A 23,402-nucleotide genomic window follows, 5' to 3' on the forward strand; every position below is an offset into this window, starting at 1 on the left:
TCTTGATATCTGGACCACGTCTCATAACTTTGATGTGTTGTAATATTAACAGCCTCTGTTTCTTTACAATATTTTGTCAAAGAATCCTGCTGAAGGTTGGGAGGAAAAGAAAGGAAGGAGGTAAAGGACTGAATATATAAAGCATTTTGAGAAGTGTTTAATAGATAGTATATGTTTAGTAAGTAGTGGCTGTTATTTGAATATTGCCATATGAATGGATACACAAGTAACATTGTTATCGCACCAAGTATTCAAATTAGAGAAAATGGGATATCAAAATGGTTTAAGAGGAACTAAACTTGATTATTTAGGTATAATCTAGACTCACCTGTTATCAAGTCCAGTGTCCAATACTTCTATGACTCTCTTACTCATATCTTGGAATCATTTCAGTGTCATTCAGTTGAATACCACCAGGCAAAACCCCAATCCTAGGTGGACTATGAACCTTCTCTGCTTCTGCTCAAAGCTAGGTAGGTTGATGTCATTATTATGGCCACCAACCTACCTAGAGAAATATAATAATCAACTAGTAGGATGTGTGACATCCACATACACGTATGGAGAATATACATATGAAGGCTAGCAGATCCAAAATCTGCAGGCATAGCTGGCAGGCACAAGACCCAAGGACAAGCTGATGATCCAGTTTGAGTCCAAAGGCCCTCTGCTGCAGAATTCCTTCTTACTTGGAGGAGGTCAGTCTTTTGTTTTATTCAGACCTCCAACTGATTGGATGAGGCCCATTTGCAGTATGGAAGACAGTCTGCTTGACTCAAAGTCCATTGATTTAAATATGAATCTCATCTAAAAACAATCTCACAGAAACATCCAGAATAATGTTTGACCAAATATCTGATTACTGTGACCTAATAACAAAGTTGATACACAAAATTTACCATCACACCAGGTCGGTATCACTCTCCTACCCTATCAGCCAACTCTCCCTCACATTCTTTATTATCACAACCCTAAATCTTTTCCCTTCTTTTCAAACCTGGAACAATTCTTCCTTTTCTGTTGAATAAAACACTGCTTCATGCCATTTTTATTTAATCTCTATTCCAAGCTAGAAATACAGTGTGGTAGGCTATATGATTACAATGTAAGCAAAACAGAGACTTGGTCAATATCTTCTTAGGAAAGAGAGAAATTAATAAAACAGTCACAAATTTAATAAACACAGATTATGATGAGAACAATGAGTGGGGCTTTAAGAGCATGAGGCATGTCAGCCAGGTGAAGATGGGTTGAAGACAAGAGGAGCTTTCAAGGAATAAGAAACAGCATGTGCCAAGGCACATGCTAATGTCAGGGATGGTCCTTGAAGTTTTCTACGTACTTCACCAAAAAATAAATAGAAATCATCAGAATGAAACTCTCAACTTCCTCTTCCAAACCTGCACTCCTAACCTCCATTGATGTCTATTATTTCCTCTTTAGCTTCTGCTGAAGACCAAGCCTGCCATTAGTGTCCTTTCTTCCTGCCCCTCTCTCTTCTCCTGCCCCACCAGCTTCTTCCAGACAACAGGTAGTCTTTCTCACCTTAAAAACAAATCAAAATCTAAAAACTAACAACACCTCTTAGGACTGAACATCTCATTCCTGCTTCCATTCTGTTTTTCTTCATATAGTGATCAAATTTTTATGAGCATTGCCTACTTTGTTTTTCCATTTCTTCTTAAAAGCATTGAAATCTGGTTCCCACCCAGACTGTCCTATTGAAAATTCTGTTTATTAAAGTCACTAATGACATCAATGGCATTAACTCCAACATTTGCTTTCAAATACTTTATTTTGCATATCCACTCAGCAGCATTGGATACTATTAGACATCATTCTTTTCTGAAAACTGGTTTTCCTTCTACTGATTTAATCATTCGTTATGTCCTCTTGGTAGCTGATATCCTCTTCTACTCATTCCTCAAATACTGGTGATCTTCAGAGGTTGATCTTAGGCTGCTTGCTCTATATACAGAATTTCTACAACAAGGAGGTCAATAAATGGAAAGAAATGATGCTCCAAACATCTTATTCTGATCTACTTCTATTTTATATTATGCTATATAATTTGATTATATTTTACTGCTTCTCCCTCCTCACCCCACCCAATTCAATTTAACCATATTTTAGTAATCTTATCTCTGGCTCACTGAACAGTTCTAAGGCAATGATAGGAAGATAATAAGCAATCAATAAAAATTTGTTAAACGAAATAGTATCATGAGGACCAGGACATATTGTGTAAGTGCTTCTAGAATGTGCACCCAGTTGGTCCTTCTTTCTTTGAATTAATTGACATTTACTGAAAACCATTGATAGAAGATAGGCTTCATCTTATCAAGCTGTGATTGATTTATAGTGGTCTGCTTGGAGAGCTGTGCTGAAGTACTTACCTGAGGATCAGTAGAAAAGAGTGCTATAATCTGTCAGCACTGCCATGCCTAATACAAATAACATACTAATGTCATAATTGAGCATGGACCATGTGCCTTACACTGGTAAGCACATTCTTTGGATTATCTTAATTAGGTCTCACAACAGCTCCATGGGATACCATTATTACCCTTGGCTTTTTCGTAGTGTAACTGAGACATAGAAATGTTAATAGCTTGCTCTAGACCAACCAGCAAACAAATGGTAGAGTTGGAATTTAACTCTAATATGTCACACTTTATGGAGTCCATGGGCTTAAGAATCGTGCTATATGCATATATTCATAATGGGTAGTGGTGGCCCTTTTTTCCCCCTACATTTTTACCATTCTTGGCATAATTAAATTAAACCATGAAGAGCAGTATAGGTGATTATAGTATGTAAAAAGAAGGATACTCTGACCTATGAGCCCTCAGTTTTCACAGCCCAAAAATGAGTTATTTAATCTAAAAAATACGTAACGGGAGTTCCCTTCATGGTTCAGCAGTTAATGACCCCAACTGGGATCCATAAGGGTGTGGGTTTGATCCCTGGCCTCACTTGGTGGGTTAAGGATCTGGAGTTGCTGTGAGCTGTGGTGTAGGCCAGCAGCTATAGCTCTGATTCGACCCCTAGCCTGAGAACTTCCATATGTAGCAGGTACAGCTCTAAAAAGCAAATAAGTAAGTAAGTAAATAAATAAATACAATTTCAAATGTTTTGCAGTTCAGTGCTTTGAATCTCTGTCCATAGGAAACCTTGCCCTCCTAACCTCTCTCAGGCTAGGACTCTTTACAGCAACTGCCCACTCTACCCACCACCGATACTCTGCTTATTCTTCTCAGGCTCCAAAATCTCGTGCCAGGTTATCTCTTCCTATGAACATTTGCCTCATCCTTTTCGAACTCTAGCATTCCACACTGCACCACTATGGGTCCCTGCCCCTTCCAGGCAGTATTTACTTTTTCTGCCCATGTATTGGCTTTAGAACTGATTTTTTCAGAAAGGGAAAGGGAAGCAGAAACTAGATACTATTTAAGCTCACTTCTAACTCCAGCATTCCATGATAGATAAATTAATATGGTTAATTTAATTTGCAAGTTTATGCTCAGAAAATGAGGTTTGTTGAGAACACTGGGGCACATGACTATGCCTGAAATAATCACTGAGGCCAGGGCAAAATGAGGCACTGAGTAGTTTGGATTTAGGCCAGATATATCACACTGAGGAGTCTGGCCAGAAACACAAGATATCCAAGAGTAGCCAGAGAGGCCAGAATATATTTACTCATAGCCCCCAGAAAAGACAGGGGTCATGTCAGTGAATAGCCAGAAAACAGCAAATGTCCATTAGAGTAGTCGAGGCACAAAAGGGAAATATTTAACAGCACTAACCAGAAAGTATCTTAATGAGTTTAGAGTGATTAGTAAGATTATACATTATACAAAAAATCCAGCTGGTCAGAGTAATAATGTGTTGTTGACCAATATTATTAGATTACTAGATGCCATGAACTTTTGATTTCTCTCACCAACAGGGAATGTTGATACCAGGCTCTAAGTAATTGATCTTATGCTGCCATCCTTTGGTTGAATTTAAAATACCTTACAATTAAAAAATAAAATAAAATACCTTTCTTACTAATGAACTATTTTGGCATATTTTTAAACACAGAGGTAGTCAGGATTCTAATTACAGCATTAAAGTCTTAGGATTAACAGTCATGGTAAATAAGTAATTTGTGGAAAAAAAGTGAATAAAATAGAAATATACATTTAGATAATAAATTTAGAAGTCACTGACAAGGCTCATTTTTGTCACAGCTAATTAACTCTAATTATAACATAAAAGTGTCATATTTTGTGTTCCAATAAAACTTTATTTAAGAAAACAGGCAGTGAACTGGATTGGCCCATTGGTTGAAGTTTGCCAACTTCTAATTTAGATCATTAATGGTGAGAGAACTTCCACTTACAGACATGATGGATGACTTGATTTATCCTCCCACTTTAAACAACTAAAAAAAAAACAAAAAAAAAGACATATGAAACAACTTTCAGACATTGGGTAATAGGAAGCATAATGGATAATGATCCTTATCCTTCCCTTATCAAGGATAATGATCCTTGAGAAAAGGGAAATAAATATCGTTAGCCCTTTTATTGCTACTGCTTATTGTGTGTAAAAAGTTTCTACGCTGTAGCACAAGAAAAAGGTAGAAAACCAAACAGACTAGTGGTCTCACTGAGTTGATAAATCAGAGTTTGGATTCAGAGGGGTAGCTAGATATTGCAGGGAAAAATATTAAAGAGAAAAGAGACAGGGACTGAGACTGAGATATAGAGATACAGACATCTATACATGGGACTTCTGGAGTTTGTAGCTAATTTGTGATCTATGAATTACCCAAGACTGTGGGGGAAAAAATACCCAGAATTGAACAAGCCAAATATCCCCAGGACTGACACAAGACTGGGAGTATCTCATTTTCCACTGACCAAATTGCGAAGACTTCCTAATACAGGAGAGTCCTCACAAGGGTATTCCCTTAGCGGTGGGATGACCTTGCCCTTAATTATAAAGTCATATCCATCCACACCAGCAAAGCTTAAAAGCAATGCCCTAAAAAAATCATAGATTCCTAGTAAATTAACTACATCCCAAAGCAAAGCCCAGACATATATATAGGACTTAACAAATCCAGTACCCAGTAAAATAAAACTTACAATGTTCAAGATTCAATCAAAAGCTACCAGACATTCAGGAGTTCCCACTTTGGGGTAGTGGGTTAAGAATCCTGACTTCAGCAGCTTGGGGTCATTGAAGAAGTATAGGTTCCATTCCCTGCCCAGCACAGTGGGTTAAAAGATCTGGTGTTGCCACAGCTGTAGCATAGGTCACAGCAGAGGCTCAGATTCAGTCCCTGGCCCAGGAACTTCCATATGCCATGGGTGCAGCCATTAAACAACAACAACAACAAAAAGCTACCTGACATGCAGAGAAGCAGAAAAATAGAACCCATAAACAATAGAAAAAATAATCAAGGAACTAGACCCAGAAATGACAGAATTAGTAAGACAAGGAGGTTAAAACACCTATTATAATAAACTCAAGAAAGTAGAAGAAAAGATGAACATAATGGAGGAAGAAATGAAAAATGTCAAAAAAAAAAAACCAGATTGAACTTCTAGAGATGAAAACTGTAATATCTAAAATGATAAATATACTAGAGGGGATCAACATTAGATATTAGGGAAGAAGGTATCAATTAACTTGAAGATATAGCTATAGAAACTATAAAAATAAAAGGAGTTCTCATGAGGTATAGTGAGTTAAGGAGCAGGCATTGTCATTGCAGCGGCTTGGGTCATTTCTGTGACTGGGTTCCATCCTGCATGTGGGAATTTCTGCATGCTGTGGGCATGGCCAAAAACTAAAATAAAAGAGAAAAACAATTAAATAAATGAACAAAGCATCAGTGACCAGTGTGATAACATCGAATGGTTTGACATATCTATATTAGAGTCCCAGAAAAAGATTAAAAATGTTGGAAAAAATAAGGTCTAAAAATTCTGAATTTAATGAAAACTATAAAAACATAGATTTTAAAAAGGTCAAGAAACTCCTGGTAGAAGATACAAGAATAAAATCATACCCGGCATATAATAATCCAAATGCTGAAAAATGATGATAGAGAGAAGATCTTAAAAGCAGTCAGAGAACATGGAGACGTTATGCACAAAGGAATAAAATTAAGAATAACAGCAGGCTTCTCTTCAGAAATCATGCAAGCCAAAAAACAGTGGAGCAACATCTTTACAGTACAGACAGAAAAAACATGTCACCTTAAAACCCAGTAAAAATGTATTTAGAAAATGAAGAAAAAATACTTTTTCAGACAAAAACCAAGAGAATTTGTTGCCTGCAGAATTGAGATATAAGAAATATTAAAGGAAGTTATGCAAGGAGTTCCTTTTGTAGCTCAGTGGTTAATGAAGCCGACTCATATCCAGGAGGACTTGGGTTTGATCCCTGGCCCCACTCAATGGACTAAGGATCCAGCATTGCCATGAGCTGTAGTGTAGGTTACAGACATGACTCAGATCTGTCATTGCTGTGGCTATGGCATAGGCCAGCAGCTGCAGCTCCAATTTGACCCCTAGCCTGGGAACCTCCATATATTGCGGGTGTGGCCATAAAAAATGCAAGTTATTCAAGAAGGAGAAAACAAATTTTTAATAAAAATAAATTTTAAAAAAGAAGGAAAATAATACCAGACAGAAATTCAGATCTACTAAGAGGAATGAAGACCATTGGAAATGGTAGCTATGTGGGTCAATATATGATAAAGGTTAAGTATGGTTAGTTAAATAGTAAATACATGAGTATATATAGAAGAAAGATTTTCAAAATTTCCTTACAATATAATTGACTGTTTAAAAGACAAATATAATATCAGTGTATGTGAGGTTTAAAACCTATGAAAATATCTGACAACAATAGCACAAAGGATGAAAGGGATGAGGTAGAAGTATATTGTTATAATATCTTTAAGTATATATAATATTATTTGAAAGTAAACTATAAAATGTTAAATTAAAATATAGACGTTCCCTGGTGGCCTAGTGGTTGAGGACTCAGAGTTGTCACTGCTGTGACTCAAGTTATTGCTGTGGCTCGGGTTCAGTTCCTAGCCCGGGAACTTCTGCATGATGTGGGCACATCCAAAAAATAAATAAATAAAATAAAATAAAAATGTAAACCCTATTATAAAAATGAAAAAAAAGTGGCATAGCTAATAAGGCAATGGTGGAGATAAAGAGGAGTTGTTTTTTTAAAAAATCAGTCTAAATAAAAATAATGACCTATTTAAAAAGTCAGTCTAAAAGAAGGTGTTCCTTGTGGCACAGTGGGATAAGAATCCAGCATTGTCACTGCAGTGGCTCTGGTTGCTGCTGTGGCCTGGGGTTTGACCCCTGACCTGGGAACTTCCACATGCTGCAAGTGTGGCCAAAAAAAATCAATCTAAAATAAGGAAAAAGGACATACTGGCAATTAGAAAAATAGCAAATGGTAGATGTTAATCGAGACATATTTATAATCACATTAAATGGAAATGGCTAAAACACTACAGAAAAAGATGACACTGTCAGATTGTATAAAAAGCAAGGTCCAACTATATGCCACATATAAGAAACTTACTTTCAATATTTAAAAAAATGTATAGGTTAAAAGTAAAAGGATACAAGAAGCTATGCCATGCAACCACTAATCAAAAGAAAGAATGAGTATATGAGTTAAAGTCGATTTCAGAATAAAGAATAGTGCCAAGAATAAAGAGGGATATTTCAAAATAAAAGGGTCCATATATCAAGAGGACATCATTTTAAATGTAATGTACCTAATAACAGAGTTTAAAAATATACGAAGCAGGAGTTCTCGTCGTGGCGCAGTGGTTAATGAATCCAACTAGGAACCATGAGGTTGCCAGTTCGATCCCTGCCTCGCTCAGTGGGTTAAGGATCCAGCATTGCCATGAGCTGTGGCGTAGGTCACAGAGGTGGCTTGGATCCTGGGTTGCTGTGGCTATAGCTTGGATCCTGGTATAGGGTGGCAGCTGTAGCTCCAATTCAATCCCTAGCTGGGGAACCTCCATATGCCATGGATGTGGTCCTAAAAAAAAGACTATATATATATCCTCAAAAACTGATAGAACTGGAAAAAAAAATGTAGAAAATCCAAAATTACAGTTAAAGATTTCAAGGTGTCTCTCTTGATAGCTGATAGAACCAATGATAGAAAGAGCATAGAAAATGTCAACAATACTGTCAACCAAGTTTTCCTAATTACTATTTATAGAACAGCCCAACTAACAAAAGTGAAATATAATTCTTCTGAGTTCACATGGGACAGTCACCAAGATAGACTATATTCTGAGCTATAAAATAAATCTCAATAAATTTAAACTATATTCTTTGACCATAGAAAATTCAAATTAGAAATCATAACAGAATAATATCTAGAAAATCCTCAAGCATTTGAAAATTAAACAATACAGTTTTATATTATTATAGTCAATTGAATGAGAACAACATGAAATTCTTGGTTGCAGATTAGAGATTATTGTCATTTATCCTTACAGAGTTTTCCTGAAGCTCTGCATTAAAGATTTGTAGATTTATGTTGAGATCAGGTCAGAAATCTGTTGTCTAGACAGATTAATCAGAATGTTAGCAAAACAGTATTATTTATTTTGTGTGTTGTAAATTACCATAGGTCTCTTTTGAGAATAGAATCAGGGAAAGAGGGAGGGGGAGGGAGAGGAGAAGAAAGAGGAGAAAGAAGAGAAGAAATTTCAAAAACATTAGTGGAGTTGCTGCCATAATAAAAATTATTCAGATATAGGGAGATTAGACCCTTTCAGAAGGTTAGAACTCCTCAGCTATTCCTCAAAAGATCCACAAGAAGATAAAAATGTCCAATTTTTAATTTCTATCTTCTGTTCTACCTGTAAAAATACTTTGCCATAACTGTATATGAATCCTCAGGAAGAATGTGGCTGATTTAGTCATTTAGGTAAACTAATACTCATTAGTTATTTACCATAGTAAATACCAAATATTTACCATAATTTATCATAGTTTAGGCATCATACTAGATTTTTATTTATAATCTTTTTATCTGCTAAACCTCAAACTGGAGATGAAAAAACTGAGGCAGAAAGGAATTGAGTAAATAACCTCTACAAAGTCACACAACCAGCAGGTAGATGGATAGTAAAGAGAGTATTCTACTCCAGGTCTTTTTGACTTCAAAATCCAAATTCCATAATTCATATGCTAAGCTGTAACAGAGTGCCTTCTTTTTCTCTATCCTTACCTGAAGCAGTTGTCTTCTCTAGAATCCAGTAGGAAAGAACAGAGCCCATTGGTCATGAGTCTCTTTGTAAAGTTAATAGCCACCCTAGGAGATGTGAATTGAATGAAATATTCAGACATTTGTCAGCCTGATGGACACCATGGTCCCAAGCAGAGGAACACTATGTATAGATGTCAAATAACCAGTAACTTTAATTAAATTACTAGGTAATTTTTGATCAAGTAAAAAGATATAAAAATTTTCAAAAAAGACATGCTTTACTGAACAATATCTAGTACAAACTATGCATAGCTTAGATGTTAAGTTTGTTGTCACCAGCCCAGGGTTTAACATGACATAGCCTCTCTTTGAACAGAGTTATTACCGTGTCCAACTTGGTATGAAGTTTTCTTTTCTTCCCCACTCCCACTCCTTGACATCAGCTTAAAGCCTGTTTACCTTGTTAGCTCAGATGAGAGATTTCTGTAATTTGACTTTAGTAAATCTGAAAGTTCAAATTTCTGCAGCACCCAGAATATTAGAAACCTTTTGATCGATGTAGTTAAACTTTTGTCCAAGAAAAGATTCACCCATGGAGCAAGCTAACTCAGTTTATTTCAGCTTATTAATACGAGACTAAGCGACACCAACATAGAGCTAAGCTGGTTGATAAAGAGACTCTACATGTTAACAGTCTCTTTTCAACATTTGGAAATCATCCAACTGCCTGCAGAGAAATGGTCAAGTATAATATGCAAAGTCTTCAATTACTTTATGATAGAGCACATTGATTCACTCAAAGTCAACACAGGTTTATTAAGCTCATACCACAGTTGTATAGAAGGTAAAAAAAAGATAAGCATTTATTCCATAGTCTGAAGAGGTTTTAACGTTGGAAGGTTGTAAGACAGGTAAACAGCCATACATAAGACAAAGGAAGAAAAGTGTCTTAAAAGGTGCAAAGTGGTGGGAGAATCCAGAGGAGTGATTAGAGCTTCTTGGGAAAAGATCTAGGCCCTGAAGGAGAAATAGTCCTTAGTCCTTGGACAGACAGGTATTGGGGAAGAAAGAGGCAACAAGCAATGTTTCGGAAAGAAAAAAATATCATTAATAAACACACAACACACAAGTGTTAATTGTATTAATAGTGAGCCATTCATTGATTTTATGTGGAATTCAGGTATCCTCACACTACATTTGAAGCAACGATGAGAAGTAAGATTCAAAAGGTATGTTGGGGTTTATTCTGGAGGAATTATAATATGAAAATGGAAATTTGTAATTCAAGAAGCATTACTAATATAAAGTTGTCACATTGATTTACTATTGTTATTGGTACCGTAGGCAATATAGACTAACCAACTGCCCCCACACTCTTCTTACATATAATTTTATCATTTGTAGTGTTTACATAGCATTTCATTATGTAGATTTACCAACATTTATTTAATCATACCCCTATTGTAGGACCGATAAACTGTCTCTAATATTCTGTAGTTGCAGTAATTTTGAAATAACCTTCTTTTGATAATGTTTCCCTTTCATATTACTTCCACAGGCTAGAATCTTAGGTATTAAGCTGCTTGGATAAGATTCAAAACAATTTAAGATTGCCAATACATATCTTAAAATTAATTTGCTCTAGCATTTGTGCAAATTTACAGTTTTTGTGGTTTTAAATTTAGTAGTATTAAAAAGGAGACAGCCAAAATGGAGTTACTTGTGCTAAACTCCATGTCAGCATACCAAGATTTAATACCTAACTTAATTGTAGTTTCAACACCCCAGGAATGTAACCTTTAACCAGTCAATTTAGAATCACCTGGTCAGCTCTAGTGAGGTCATCTGCCATGTAGGCCTCTCTATTCCCCTCAGGAAGGTAGCCTTTCCTGAAACAATACATTCTTTGCTAATAATTTTCTTTTTTCTGCCCTTTTCTCCCTTTAAAAACTTCTCCTTTTCTACAGCTTGGTGGAGCCAACTTAACCTTTGTATTTACTCAGTTAAATTTTTCTTGTTTAACAGTAGCCTATATGGATTTTAATTTTTGCCCCTGAGAGTAGTACAGGTACTGCTAAGCCTCTGATAAATATAACTCCATGGAAGACTTCTTTAAAAAAAAAATTCTCAAGAAGAGAACTTTAATAAGTTTGACTAAATATTTAGAAAGCATATTGTGTTGAGTGAAACTTTATGTATAATGAACAATGAGAGTAATAGAAGAACATTTTGGATGACTGGTCTGTAATTGTCTCAACGAGCACATACAAAGAAAACAAGTTCTTTTGATTACTTCCTCAAACACCCAACACAATGGGGGAAGTGGAGGAAATGTCCCATGAACACTATGAAAAGAGAACCAGAAAGTCTAATGTGTAAACTTGGAGAAATGACAGCATTAGAAAACAAAACTACAGAAGAGAACACCTTCCAGAATAATCTGGGATGCACTAAAGACAAATATTCACTACAGTTGGAGCTTTATCAAGTCAGCACTGAGATAAGTGGAATATTTGACCTTCACCATGATCAACAAGGTTTTCTTTGAAATCATGTTGGTACTGCTGGCTTCTTCCACTGGCTTCTCCCGCGAACTGAAACTGGTTCTTTTCCAACAAAGGAGAGTGAACAGAGAGAGTTTAAAACTCTTGAATAAATTGCAGACCTCATCAATTCAGCAGTGTCTGCCACACCGGAAAAACTTCCTGCTTCCCCAGAAGTCTATGAATCCTCACCAGTACCAGAAACAACAAGCACTGGCCATTCTTCATGAGATGCTTCAGCAGATCTTCAGCCTCTTCAGGGCAGTTATTTCTCTGGATGGTTGGGAGGAAAGCCACATGGAAGAGTTCCTTGTTGAACTTCATCAACAGCTGGAATACCTAGAAGCACTCATGAGACTGCAGGCAGAGCAGAAAAGTGACACCTTGGGTAGTGAGAACCTTACGTTACAGGTTAAAATGTATTTCCAAAGGATCCGTGATTACCTGGAAAACCAGGACTACAGCAGCTGTGCCTGGACCATTGTCCGAGTAGAAATCAACCGGTGCCTATTCTTTGTGTTCCAACTCACGGGAAAACTGAGCAAACAAGGAATGGAACCTTGAACCATGTGGAGCCAACTACAGACTTTAAAAGCATAGGGGTAGGTGGAGGGGTGGTTGGATTTCCCCCAGCACTGTTTACTTCTTTTTGTCTTAAAATAGTAATATTGCTTTGATTTTGTGTATATGTATATTGATTTGTGCTTTAAAATGATGCATATTGACTACAACTGTTTTTATTTTGTAATGGTGACTTTGTATTTTCTATTCATCTGAAATTTTCATGAGTTGAAATGATTCATTAATATTTCATAATTGTTCTTCAAATGGGTATATTTTCATAAAACTTGGCTAAGTAGATATAATAAGATATGTCTCCACTCTAATAATACTTTCCTTATGATAGGATATCCATCCCAGTGATTTCTTTATTTTCCAGAAATTGGTAGGAACCATGAGAAATGCTAGGAATGATTGGTATCACAAAATCTGAAAATATCATTATAGGCAATATTTCTTACAGGCAACACAATAGAAGTCAGCCCAAAGAACATGAACAAGTGGTTTGTAGAAGAAAAAATAAATTTATGAAAAGATGTTTAACCTCACTCATAACAATAACAAATACAAATTAAAAGTGAATAACATGTCATTTATAACCTATCAGACAGGTGAAACCCCAAAGGTTGATTTTAAAAACGCTCATGGAGTCTTTGAGGAAAGATGCTTTTATAATTTGCCAGAGCACTGGAAATTGGTACCATCTCTGTGGAGGCAATTTGGTGAAATCTATTAAAATTATAAATGCATATAGTCTTTTATCCATCAAGTGTAGGTCTTGTATCTATGTGAAATGACCTGCATATAGAATTATTCATTGCAACATTATTTATAATATCAAAAGACAGGAAATTGGAGCTCTTGTTGTGGCTCAGTGGGTTAAGGATCCAGCATTGCCACAAGCTGCAGTGTAGATCACAGATGCAGCTCGATCCAGTGTTGCCGTGGCTGTGGTGCAGACCTCAGTTGCAATTCCTATGTGACCCCTAGCCTGGGAACTTCCACATGCTGCCAGTGCAGCCATTAAATTAAAAAAAAAAAGGAAACCACCCAAGTCCTTCCACTATATTCACACAAAGGAACACTTTCAGCTGGAGAGAAGAATAAGGGTGCTCTTCCTATACTGAAAAAAAGGTAAAAAATAGGCAAGATGCTGGTATATATAAAATGCTAAATATGAGATTAAAATGTAAAACAGATTTTATATTTTACCCTACTTATGTATGAATAAATAAAGAATATTTAAGAAATAAATTACAATAATAACCTGTATTAGGTGGAATGGGGTGGGGGAGAGACTAAAGGAGGAAGACAGTGTGGAAGAGGCATTACAGCATATTTTTATATTTTAATTTTTAATCATTTAAATGTTATAAATTAAAATAATAAATTAATGTGTAACTAACAAGTCACAGTAATCAGAAATGTGTATGAAGAAGTCTTGGTGAAAGGAAGTGTTAATTGAAGGTTAGAAAAAATAGAACTGAGCCAGCCTGCCCTTGGGATGGCTACGAGGAAGGCTGGATAGGAGCAGGAGGCCTAGAAAGCAGGAGGTCCATGCCAAAGAAGAGGGTTCTTGCTCCCAGGAGATGCTGGTGATACAGGGATTCCAGCTCTTCCAGCCAGGAGCACCCCCAAATTGTCATGGAACAAAGTGAGGCCAGAGAAACTGAAATTCACTGAAGGTTGGTGACTTTCCCACAGTCACAGCGACTTTTGCCCAACGTAAAAAGCAGGACCTTGGCCCCCAAATCTGGTGCTTGTTCCACTACTTTATGTCATAACCTGCTTCAGATTCACTGTATAATTCTAGGTAAAAGTCATCACTGGATATAAAAGCTTGCCGAGGAACATATCCCATTTCAGTTTAATTAGTCTAAGTGTATTAACTATTGATTGGTGCATCCAGATTTGGCTTGAAAGGAAGGAGAAGGAACCAAATAGGATCCTGAGACTGAAGCAAGTTCAGCTACAATGGTGGAAGGGCTGAGGAAGCAGCGGCTGGGCAGTCAGGAATAAGTCTTTGTCAATTTCACATATCAGCCCAGGGGTTGACCTGCTTACCTTCAAGTTCACACACAGGTAGGGAAGTGGAGAAAGGAGAAACACCATGCTCAGCCTGATGGTGTTTACAGATCATTTGCTTCTCATGTCTGTAGAATGTTGTTTGTTTGCTTTCAACCAGGAACTTTTCAGAAGCAAATCCATCATTGAACATGTTATTAATTCTCAAATTCATCTTACAAGGTCGTTTCAGTTATTATCATTATCTTCTTTCCTCAGGTGAGGAGAACAAGACTTTAGAAGTGAAATATGTGGAGTTCCCATCTTGGCACAGTGGAAATGAATCCAACTAGAAACCATGAGGTTGAGGGTTCGATCCCTGGCCTTGCTCAGTGGGTTAAGGATCTGACATTGCCATGAGCTGTGGTGTAGGTTGCAGATATGGCTCAGATCTGGTATTGCTGTGGCTCTGGTGTAGGCCAGCAGCAACAGTTTTGATTAGACCCCTAACCTGGAAACCTCCATATGCCGAGGGTACCACAAAAGACAAAAAAAAAAAAAAGTGAAGTACGTAACTTGCCTTAAAAAAGAAAAGAAAAGAAAACCACAGCAAGCCACAGAGCTAAGCAAATGCCAGAGCAAAGATTCCCTCCCAAGTCTGTCTGACGCTAAAGCCTGCATTGTGTTCTCTACAACTGAACAGCATTGTGCAATATCACTGGAAATTATAATGATGACAATGATGAAAGTATTGACCCCGGCCTGGGAATTTCCATATGCTGAAAGTGCAGCCATTTAGAAGGAGAAATAAAGAAAAATGATGTATGTAGAGATTATAATATCCCAGATACATCCCATGACAATAACTACCTTTTAAGGAAAATAGTCCAAACTAAATTTCTTTCTGTAAGAGTTTCTAATCTTCCTATGTTTGAATGAAATGAAAACTGCAACCCTAGCAATAACTACTTGGACAAAGATTATGTTGTGGGCATAAAGGAAACCAAATTTCTGAAAGATAGAGGATTCCAAGGTGGAAGATGGTGAGTGATCTTGTAATCTCTACTGAGATGTATAGATTTTGGTAAATAAAGAGATTTGGGGTACACTACTGGAATTGATTTTGGCACTTAGTCCACGTTTTCTCCCCTTTCCTCGAGTCTATCTGTGTCCTATGACTGGTCCATGTGGAGGCTTAAAGGCTCAGACCCCTCACTCCACCTCCAGGGGTCATGGTGGCTTCAGAGCCCCCCACTGTGATTGGCTAAGACCACTTTGCAACTGCACTACAGCTCACCCTGTGCTCAGTCATCCTGGATTATCTTCCTTTAAGTGTTAATCCCATAGTACTCCCTAATAAATTCCTTGTGTGGTAATTTTTGTTGCAGAGTCTGTTTTCTCAATACTTGACCTCCAGTAGCAAAGCATACAGAACTTCCATTTAGGGCCATAGAAAACCCAAACTTACATTCTCTTAACTTGGCCTGGAAAATTTTTTCCCCTGGTATGTGTTAATATATCATTCATGCTATTCATGACTCATTTAAAAATTTTCCCTTCACAGGAAGCCCTTATAGTTTGACTTATCTGCATCTATTTGTGCCCCCCTAGATCACAACTTTTATCATGTCACAAACTACATTCTACTGTAATCCATTACTTATCTTCCAACTAGAATATGACCTACTTCATGGTAGGGAAATTACTCCTTATCTGTTTACCTTGTACAGTCTTGAGCATATAACAGGGGCAATCCTAATATTGAATCAGGGAGTTCCCATCTCGGCTCAGCAGTAACGAACCTGACGAGGATCTATGAGGATGTGGGTTTGATCCCTGCCCTCACTCAGTGGGTTAAGGATATAGCATTGCTCTGAACTGTGGTATAGGACACAGTTGTGGCTCAGATCCTGTGTTGCTGTGGCTGTGGCATAGGCCAGCAGCCGTAGCTCCAATTCAACCCCAAGGCTGGGAACTTCTATATGCTGCAGGTGCAGCCCTAAAAAAGCCCTAAAAAAAATTCTTCGTTGATTTTATATATACATATATAAAATCAATGAAGAAATTTTAAATGTAGTGTTATAAGAAAGAAGAGATAGGGAGTTCCCTTGTGTCACAGTGGGTTAAGGATCTAGCATTGTCACTGCAGTGGCTCAGGTTCAGTCCCTGACCCAGAAACCTCCACATGCCGCAAGTGCAGCAAAAAAAAAAAAAAAAAAGGGTTATATAAGTACCATGGGCAGTTGTATATGTGAGGAGAGTGTCTAGAAATGAGAAAGTCTTGTTTGCATGCGTCTCCTAAGAGTTTTAATTTTTGATCTTCAGTTTCTCTACTTTTCCTGGGTGGGATATTTGAATAAGCTACTGCTTGGAATAAGAAAGTGAAGTATCTGTCTTTCTCTGATGAAAGAGTGGTTTTTATCCTTGTATATTAAGGGCAAAATAAAATAACAGCATGCCATGTAGGGCAGAAGTACAGGCAGGAGTCTCTCTTCTGATTCTTCTGGTCCTTAGACAATCCTTTCTGAATCCACTCTCCATGGGCCTCTGATCCCTGTCAGCCTGGTAATTGTTAGTCATGCTTTCAACTGCCAAGTAATATAGAAACCACTGGTACCAACTTGAAACTTTTGTTCAGTATATAGAAAACGTAATATGTTGGAAAAAATTATGAAAACACTACATACAAATGGTTAAGTGGCTCAATTTTGTAGTTAAATAAGGCACAACACTCTTCCCATTGTTCTATTCAAAAGGCAACTTGACTTGTTATTGTCCACAATGGGTGGCCACTGAGAAACCTAAATGTCCATCAACAGAGGAATGGATGAAGAAGATGTGGTACATACATACAATAGAATATTACTCAGACATAAAAAATGAAATAATGCAGCAACATGGGTGGACCTAGAAACTATCATACTAGGTGAAGTTAGTAAAAGACAAACATCATATGATATCACTTGTATGTGGAATCTAAAAAAGATACAAATGAATTTATTTTCAGAAAAGAAACAGGATCACAAACTTCAGAAAACTTATGGTTACCAAAGAGGACACAATCTACAGGTGAGATAGCATCCAAGAGCTGAAATAAATAAAATAATATCCCCAAAATGCCTCAGGCTAAGTGGATTTCTACCATAGACTGAAATTGGAAGGGCAAAGAGATGAGTTTGGATATATATAGGAATTCAGTTGTAGTGTTCTACAGGAAAATTATCTCAGAAGATACAAGATCAAGAGTCCTGTGGAAAAGAGTGTTAGAGAAGCCACCAGTAGATTCGCCCTGTAAGATCTAGGCACAGAGTTCCCTGGAGCACTTGGGTTCATATCTGAGGCCTTAAACATCAGAAACCACATGCAGCATTATGTACACATGGGGTAGAATGTAAGATTCTAGAGGAAAAATTTCTTCGCCAAAGCATTCCTCTCAGGTTGTCATGTACTGTCTTGTGCAACTAATACCTGACCTTAAAAATAAAAAATCAGCTTAAACCCTCCCCAATAACTGTCCTTATCTTTCACAATATTCAGGGGCTTGATTATAAGGGTCGAGCCACAGGAGATCCCAGTGTCACACCACATGGCCAAAGCAGAATTATTGTGATTGGACCAGGTTGTGGTCCTCAGGATGGATTCATCTTCCTTCCTTCCTTCCTTTTTTCTTTTCTTCTTTTCTTCCTTTCTTTCTTGGTCATGGCCATGGCGTGCAGAATTTTCTGGGCCATGGGTCAAACCCAAGCCACAGCAGTGACAACTCAGAATCCTTAACCACTAGCTCACCAGGGAACTCCGGGATGGGTTGTTGCTGTTCTTCTTCTTCTTTTGTTTTAAGTATAGTTGATTTATGGTATTATGCAGATTTCTTCTATATAGCAAAGTGTCTCAGTCATGCATGTATATTCTCTCTCTCTCTCTCTCTCACACACACACACACATATATATATATATATATATATATGTATATACTTTTTTATATTATTTCCCATTGTAGCCTATCCCAGGAGATTAGATGTAATTCCCTGTGCTATACAGTAGGACCTTACTATTTATCCATTCTAAATGTAATAGTTTGCATCTGCTAACCCCAAACTCCCACTCCACAGGATGAGTTTTTCATAAGAGGCCTCTTGTCATCCCTGCAAATGGATCCCTCTGAGCCCACTCTAAGACCCTGACACAAGCCACACTGGTATGAATCCAAGGGCACACTATTTAAAATGCCTCAAGCTAGGTATCTTCAGTACATGAGGGAAAAATGTAGAATATAATATATAAATATATTTGGGCATTTCGGATGATGATTTCATATCCTGAATATACATTGAGTAAACTACAAAACCCATACCTAATAAAAACATATTTTTGAAGAAAGAGATATATCTCCACCAGAGTACTAGCTCTAATCCAGCCTCAGTTCTCCCTGAGCTGGGCTCAGACTCAGGGGTATAATCTGGACAAGAAGGAGACCTCACAGCTTCTGTACCAAGTGATAATCTCAATCTCTCGTACTAGATAGGAAAGACTTCAGATCCCTCAAGGGCTGATGGAAGATAGTTAGCCATGGACAAAAGACCAGGCCACCATGTCCTCTATCAGCAGCACCGACAGATTTTCAGCCTTGCAACATAGTGGGTCTCATGTGCTTTGGGATAAAACCTGGATGGAAAAATACCTCACTGGGTCTCGTCAGCAGGTAGACAGCTGGGGATTTATTAGGGCAGGAGAGGGGGAAAGGAGTGGGCCGCCTTCCTGTGCAGTGAGGAACCAATATTAGAAGGTTAGAGGACCTTCCAAGGAATGAGCCTCCAAATGAAAGTTAGTAAATATAGCCTCTGGGTGGATATCAGAGTGGAAAGCAGGAGGGACTTCATTAAAAGAACTCGAGGAGCTCCCATCGTGGCACAGCAGAAACGAATCTGACTAGGAACCATGGGGTTGCGGGTTTGATCCTTGGCCTCGCTCAGTGGGTTGAGGATCTGGTATTGCTGTGAGCTGTGGTGTGGTTCGCAGACATGGCTCAGATCTGGTGTTGCTATGGCTCTGGCATAGGCTGGCAGCTGCAGCTCCAATTAGACCCCTATCCTGGGAACCTCCATATGCCACAGGTGTGGCCCTAAAAGGACAAAAGACACAAACAAACAAAAAAACAAACTCATAAAAAGGAAATAAGGAAAATTAAGGATAAAGAAAGAGACCCCAGGCATCTTCATGTGAGGTTGAATGTTGACTCTTTCTCATATCCATACAAACAATGTGGCTTGGTAGCCCCAGAACAAAGAAGAGGAATTTACTATCCTAATACTATTGAGAATAACACTCAGGGATCTGTTCTCAAGAGTAGAGATCAGACCACAGAAACTGAGGTCCATGCCATGTCAATGGAAGAGAAGGGGACTAGGATCCAACCTTCCAGGACAGCTGTCAGAATTACCTCAAGTACGCTGAGCAGTGCCCTGCAATGGGAGCTGTGAGTCAGAATTGCACATAGACCTTCTATGATACCTGACTCGTCAGCTCCAAGCCTCATTTCATTTATTTAAATATATGATATAAGCTATATACAAATTCATGTACATTGAAATATTAACAGGAACAAAGCAAAAAGTGAATGAGTATTTATAGCCTCTCCCTCTCAGGTATGCAGTGAGAAAGACTGTACATCTCCCTACTTAGTTTTTGGTCTATGCTCTACTGCACTATGTGCATTTATAAAGTATAGAAAGGAATGCAGAAATTGCACCAGAAAAATATAGAACAATTTTCATAATATAAAGGAAGAGAACAATTGAGAGATGAATAGAAAAAATGGATCCAGCAAAGCAGTGGCAGGAATGAGAAAATAGACAACTCTCCATGTAGTCAAAGATTTGAAGAGAGGGTCTTTAGGGATTTAGAGAAAGAGAGATAAAGGGGAAGCGTCTGGAGGAGTTCTGCAGTGCGGAGGCTGGAATGATAGGGTGTGGGATGGGATGAGCAGATTCCAGATAGAAGAGCCTGGGAAAGATGGATGTTAAGAAATTTTGTTCTAAGTTTTGATTCCAAAAACAATCTGAATTGCATTTTCATATTCTTTTGCAAAAACATTTTTTATTGAGACATGTATAGATTTTTATTTAAAGAGAAATAAAATGTTTTTAATTGGAATTTTTAAAGTTGGTACTGGCACAAAAATAAATAAATTGCCTTAATATTCCTGGCATATACTCGTGTATATATGAGGACTAATAATTGAATAATGGTTGTTTTTAAACTAAATGGGGAAAGTTTGATTCAATAAATGTTGGGAAAATATGCTCTCTGGGAAAATAATTAGATTCCAAGTCTCCCACATACAGAAAATGAAATTTGATGTACATAGGAAGAAATAAAAGGGTTGGCTCTGAAGGCAGATCACCTGGGTCAATAACAGCTCTGCTATACATCACTTTATGGCTATGAGCTTGTTTACTCTGCCTTTCTACATCTTAGGTCATCCATCTGTTAAGTGAAAATAGTAATTCACTGACTACTTATGGTTATAAATATATGAAACAAAAACAAACTATTAAATACTAGAAAAAAATGTGTATGAAAAAGTTTTTAAATTTTCAGATGGGAAAGCTCTTCTTGAGTGATATGAAGCCCAAATTCAAAAGGAAATGAGAAGCAAGTTTTAATACACAAATTAAAAACAAGTCTATCCAGGAATTCCCATCGTGGCTCAGCAGAAACAAATCTGACTAGCACCCATGAGGATGCAGGTTCAATCCCTGGCCTCTCTCAGTGGGTTAAGGATCCGGCATGGCCATGAGCTGTGGTGTAGGTCGCAGGCACAGCTCAGATCCCATGTTGGTGTGGCTGTTGGTAGCAGCTACAGCTCTGATTCAAGCCCTAGCCTGGGAACCTCCATATGCTTTGGGTGTGGCCCTAAAAAGACAAAACAAAACAAAAAAACATCCATGAGTTCCCATTATGGCTCAGCAGTAATGCACCAGACTAGTATCCAAGAGGATACGGGTTTGATCCCTGGCCTCTCAGTGAGCTGAGGATCCGATGTTGATATGGCTATGGTCTAGGCCAGCAGCTGCAGCTCTGATTCAACCCCTAGCCTGGGAACCTCCATATGCCATAGGTAGGGCCCTAAAAAGAAAAAAAAGCCTGTCCAGTAAAGAACTATCAAGAAAATGTAGAGACATATGAAAAAAAAATCTTATACAATTGAATAATAGTATTTTCAATATAAAAAGAGCTCAAAAAAGTTTAACCCAGTAGCAATATGAGTAATAAATATAGAGGTAATTTTCAAAAGCAGAAATAGCTACAAGTAGATAATATATGTGTGCCTTCCTAGTGATTTTTCATTTATATGAAAAAATCTTATAATAATTTTACTTCCTTTTGCTTGTTTCATAACTTTTCAATTTGTTATTATTCCACCACAATATTGAATACTAGAAGGGCAAGTAAGCATTGTTGTCTTCCACCTAATTTTTAGAAAGATAGGCATATTTTGTTTTATTGCACTTTGCAGATATTGTCATTTTTTTTTACAGATTGAAGGTTTGTGACAACCCTGTCAAGCAAGTCTATGAGTACCACTTTTTCAAATAGCATTTGCTCACTTTATGTCACATTTTGGTAATTATAGAAATATTTCAAATTTTTTCGTTATTATATATGTTATGATGATCTATGATAAATGATCTTTGATGTTACTATTGCAAAAATCTTATGACTCACCAAAGGCTCAGATGATCGTTAGTATTTTTAGTGATAAAGTATGTTTTAATTGAGATATGTACATTTTTTAGACATAATGTTATTGCACACTTAATAGACCATAGCGTAATATAAACTTAACTTTTAGACACTGGGAAACCAAAAAATTCATTTGACTCACTTTATTGTAATACTGGCTTTATTGCAGTGGTCTGAAACTGAACCCACAAGATCTCTGAGGTAGATTCTGATTTATAATTTCTCCTGTTTATAAAGAAATATGCTTGATATTATTTTCATATATCTGTTTATTTTTAATTCATTTGGAATTTTGAGATGGTGCATATAATTTCTTTTTTTACAAACATCACAGCTAAATATTTGAGATGAAACTTTATTTTTCTCACGTTCACTACTGATGAGTAGATTATAGATTGTTTTGAATTGTTTCCAGTAATTGGTTGAAAAATCCATATTACTGATTGCACTATCGGTTATGGTAACAAACTTAGAAACAATTTATACAGATATTTTCCAAAAGTGTTATTCTATTGAAAAATCAAATACATTTACAGATATCTAGAGTAAGTAAAAAGTGTAAAATAAAAAGGAAAAAAGTAAGCTTTAAGATGGTGATATCAGCCAATACCAGTTATGTGTTGTTATTAACCACCTAATCTGACCACATCAGACATCCAGCATAATTCTTTTTTAAGAGTATTTCTGGAATTTTTTCCATCCTGTTATCTCTTTTTTTTCCATTCTAAGAAGCATATTTGAATAGCTGGGTGCTAGTAAAAAAACAAGTCTTAATTGTGTTCATTAAGTACACATGATGTTATGTGTACTGAAAATAACGTGTACAAACATAACATGATACTTTGTTAAGTAACCAAATGCTAAGGCAATCCAATACCTGGAGTTCATGTCTTTGCTTACTCTTTTTTTTTTTTCCCCACTGTACAGCAAGGGGGTCAGGTTATCCTTACATGTATACATTACAATTACATTTTTCCCCCAGCCTTTCTTCTGTTGCAACATGAGTATCTAGACAAAGTTCTCAATGCTATTCAGCAGGATCTCCTTGTAAATCTATTCTAAGTTGTGTCTGATAAGCCCAAGCTCCCGATCCCTCCCACTCCCTCCCCCTCCCATCAGGCAGCCACAAGCCTCTTCTCCAAGTCCATGATTTTCTTTTCTGAGGAGATGTTCATTTGTGCTGGATATTAGATTCCAGTTATAAGTGATATCATATGGTATTTGTCTTTGTCTTTCTGGCTTATTTCACTCAGTATGAGAGTCTCTAGCTCCATCCAT

General features: G+C 37.2%; 1 protein-coding gene across 1 annotated transcript; it reads left to right on the top strand.

Annotated features, from left to right (window-relative positions):
• The first annotated feature begins 8,844 nt into the window (after nucleotides 1-8,844).
• IFNE (interferon epsilon) lies at nucleotides 8,845-14,738 on the top strand. The gene is made up of 2 exons (XM_047767556.1): nucleotides 8,845-12,418; nucleotides 14,661-14,738. Exon 1 carries the CDS (start codon nucleotides 11,799-11,801, stop codon nucleotides 12,378-12,380), a length of 582 nt encoding a protein of 193 aa, XP_047623512.1. The 5' UTR covers nucleotides 8,845-11,798; the 3' UTR covers nucleotides 12,381-12,418; nucleotides 14,661-14,738.
• The last annotated feature ends 8,664 nt before the right edge of the window (nucleotides 14,739-23,402 follow it).

Source organism: Phacochoerus africanus, chromosome 2 (genome assembly GCF_016906955.1).
Source record: "Phacochoerus africanus isolate WHEZ1 chromosome 2, ROS_Pafr_v1, whole genome shotgun sequence".
Classification (NCBI taxonomy): domain Eukaryota; kingdom Metazoa; phylum Chordata; class Mammalia; order Artiodactyla; family Suidae; genus Phacochoerus; species Phacochoerus africanus.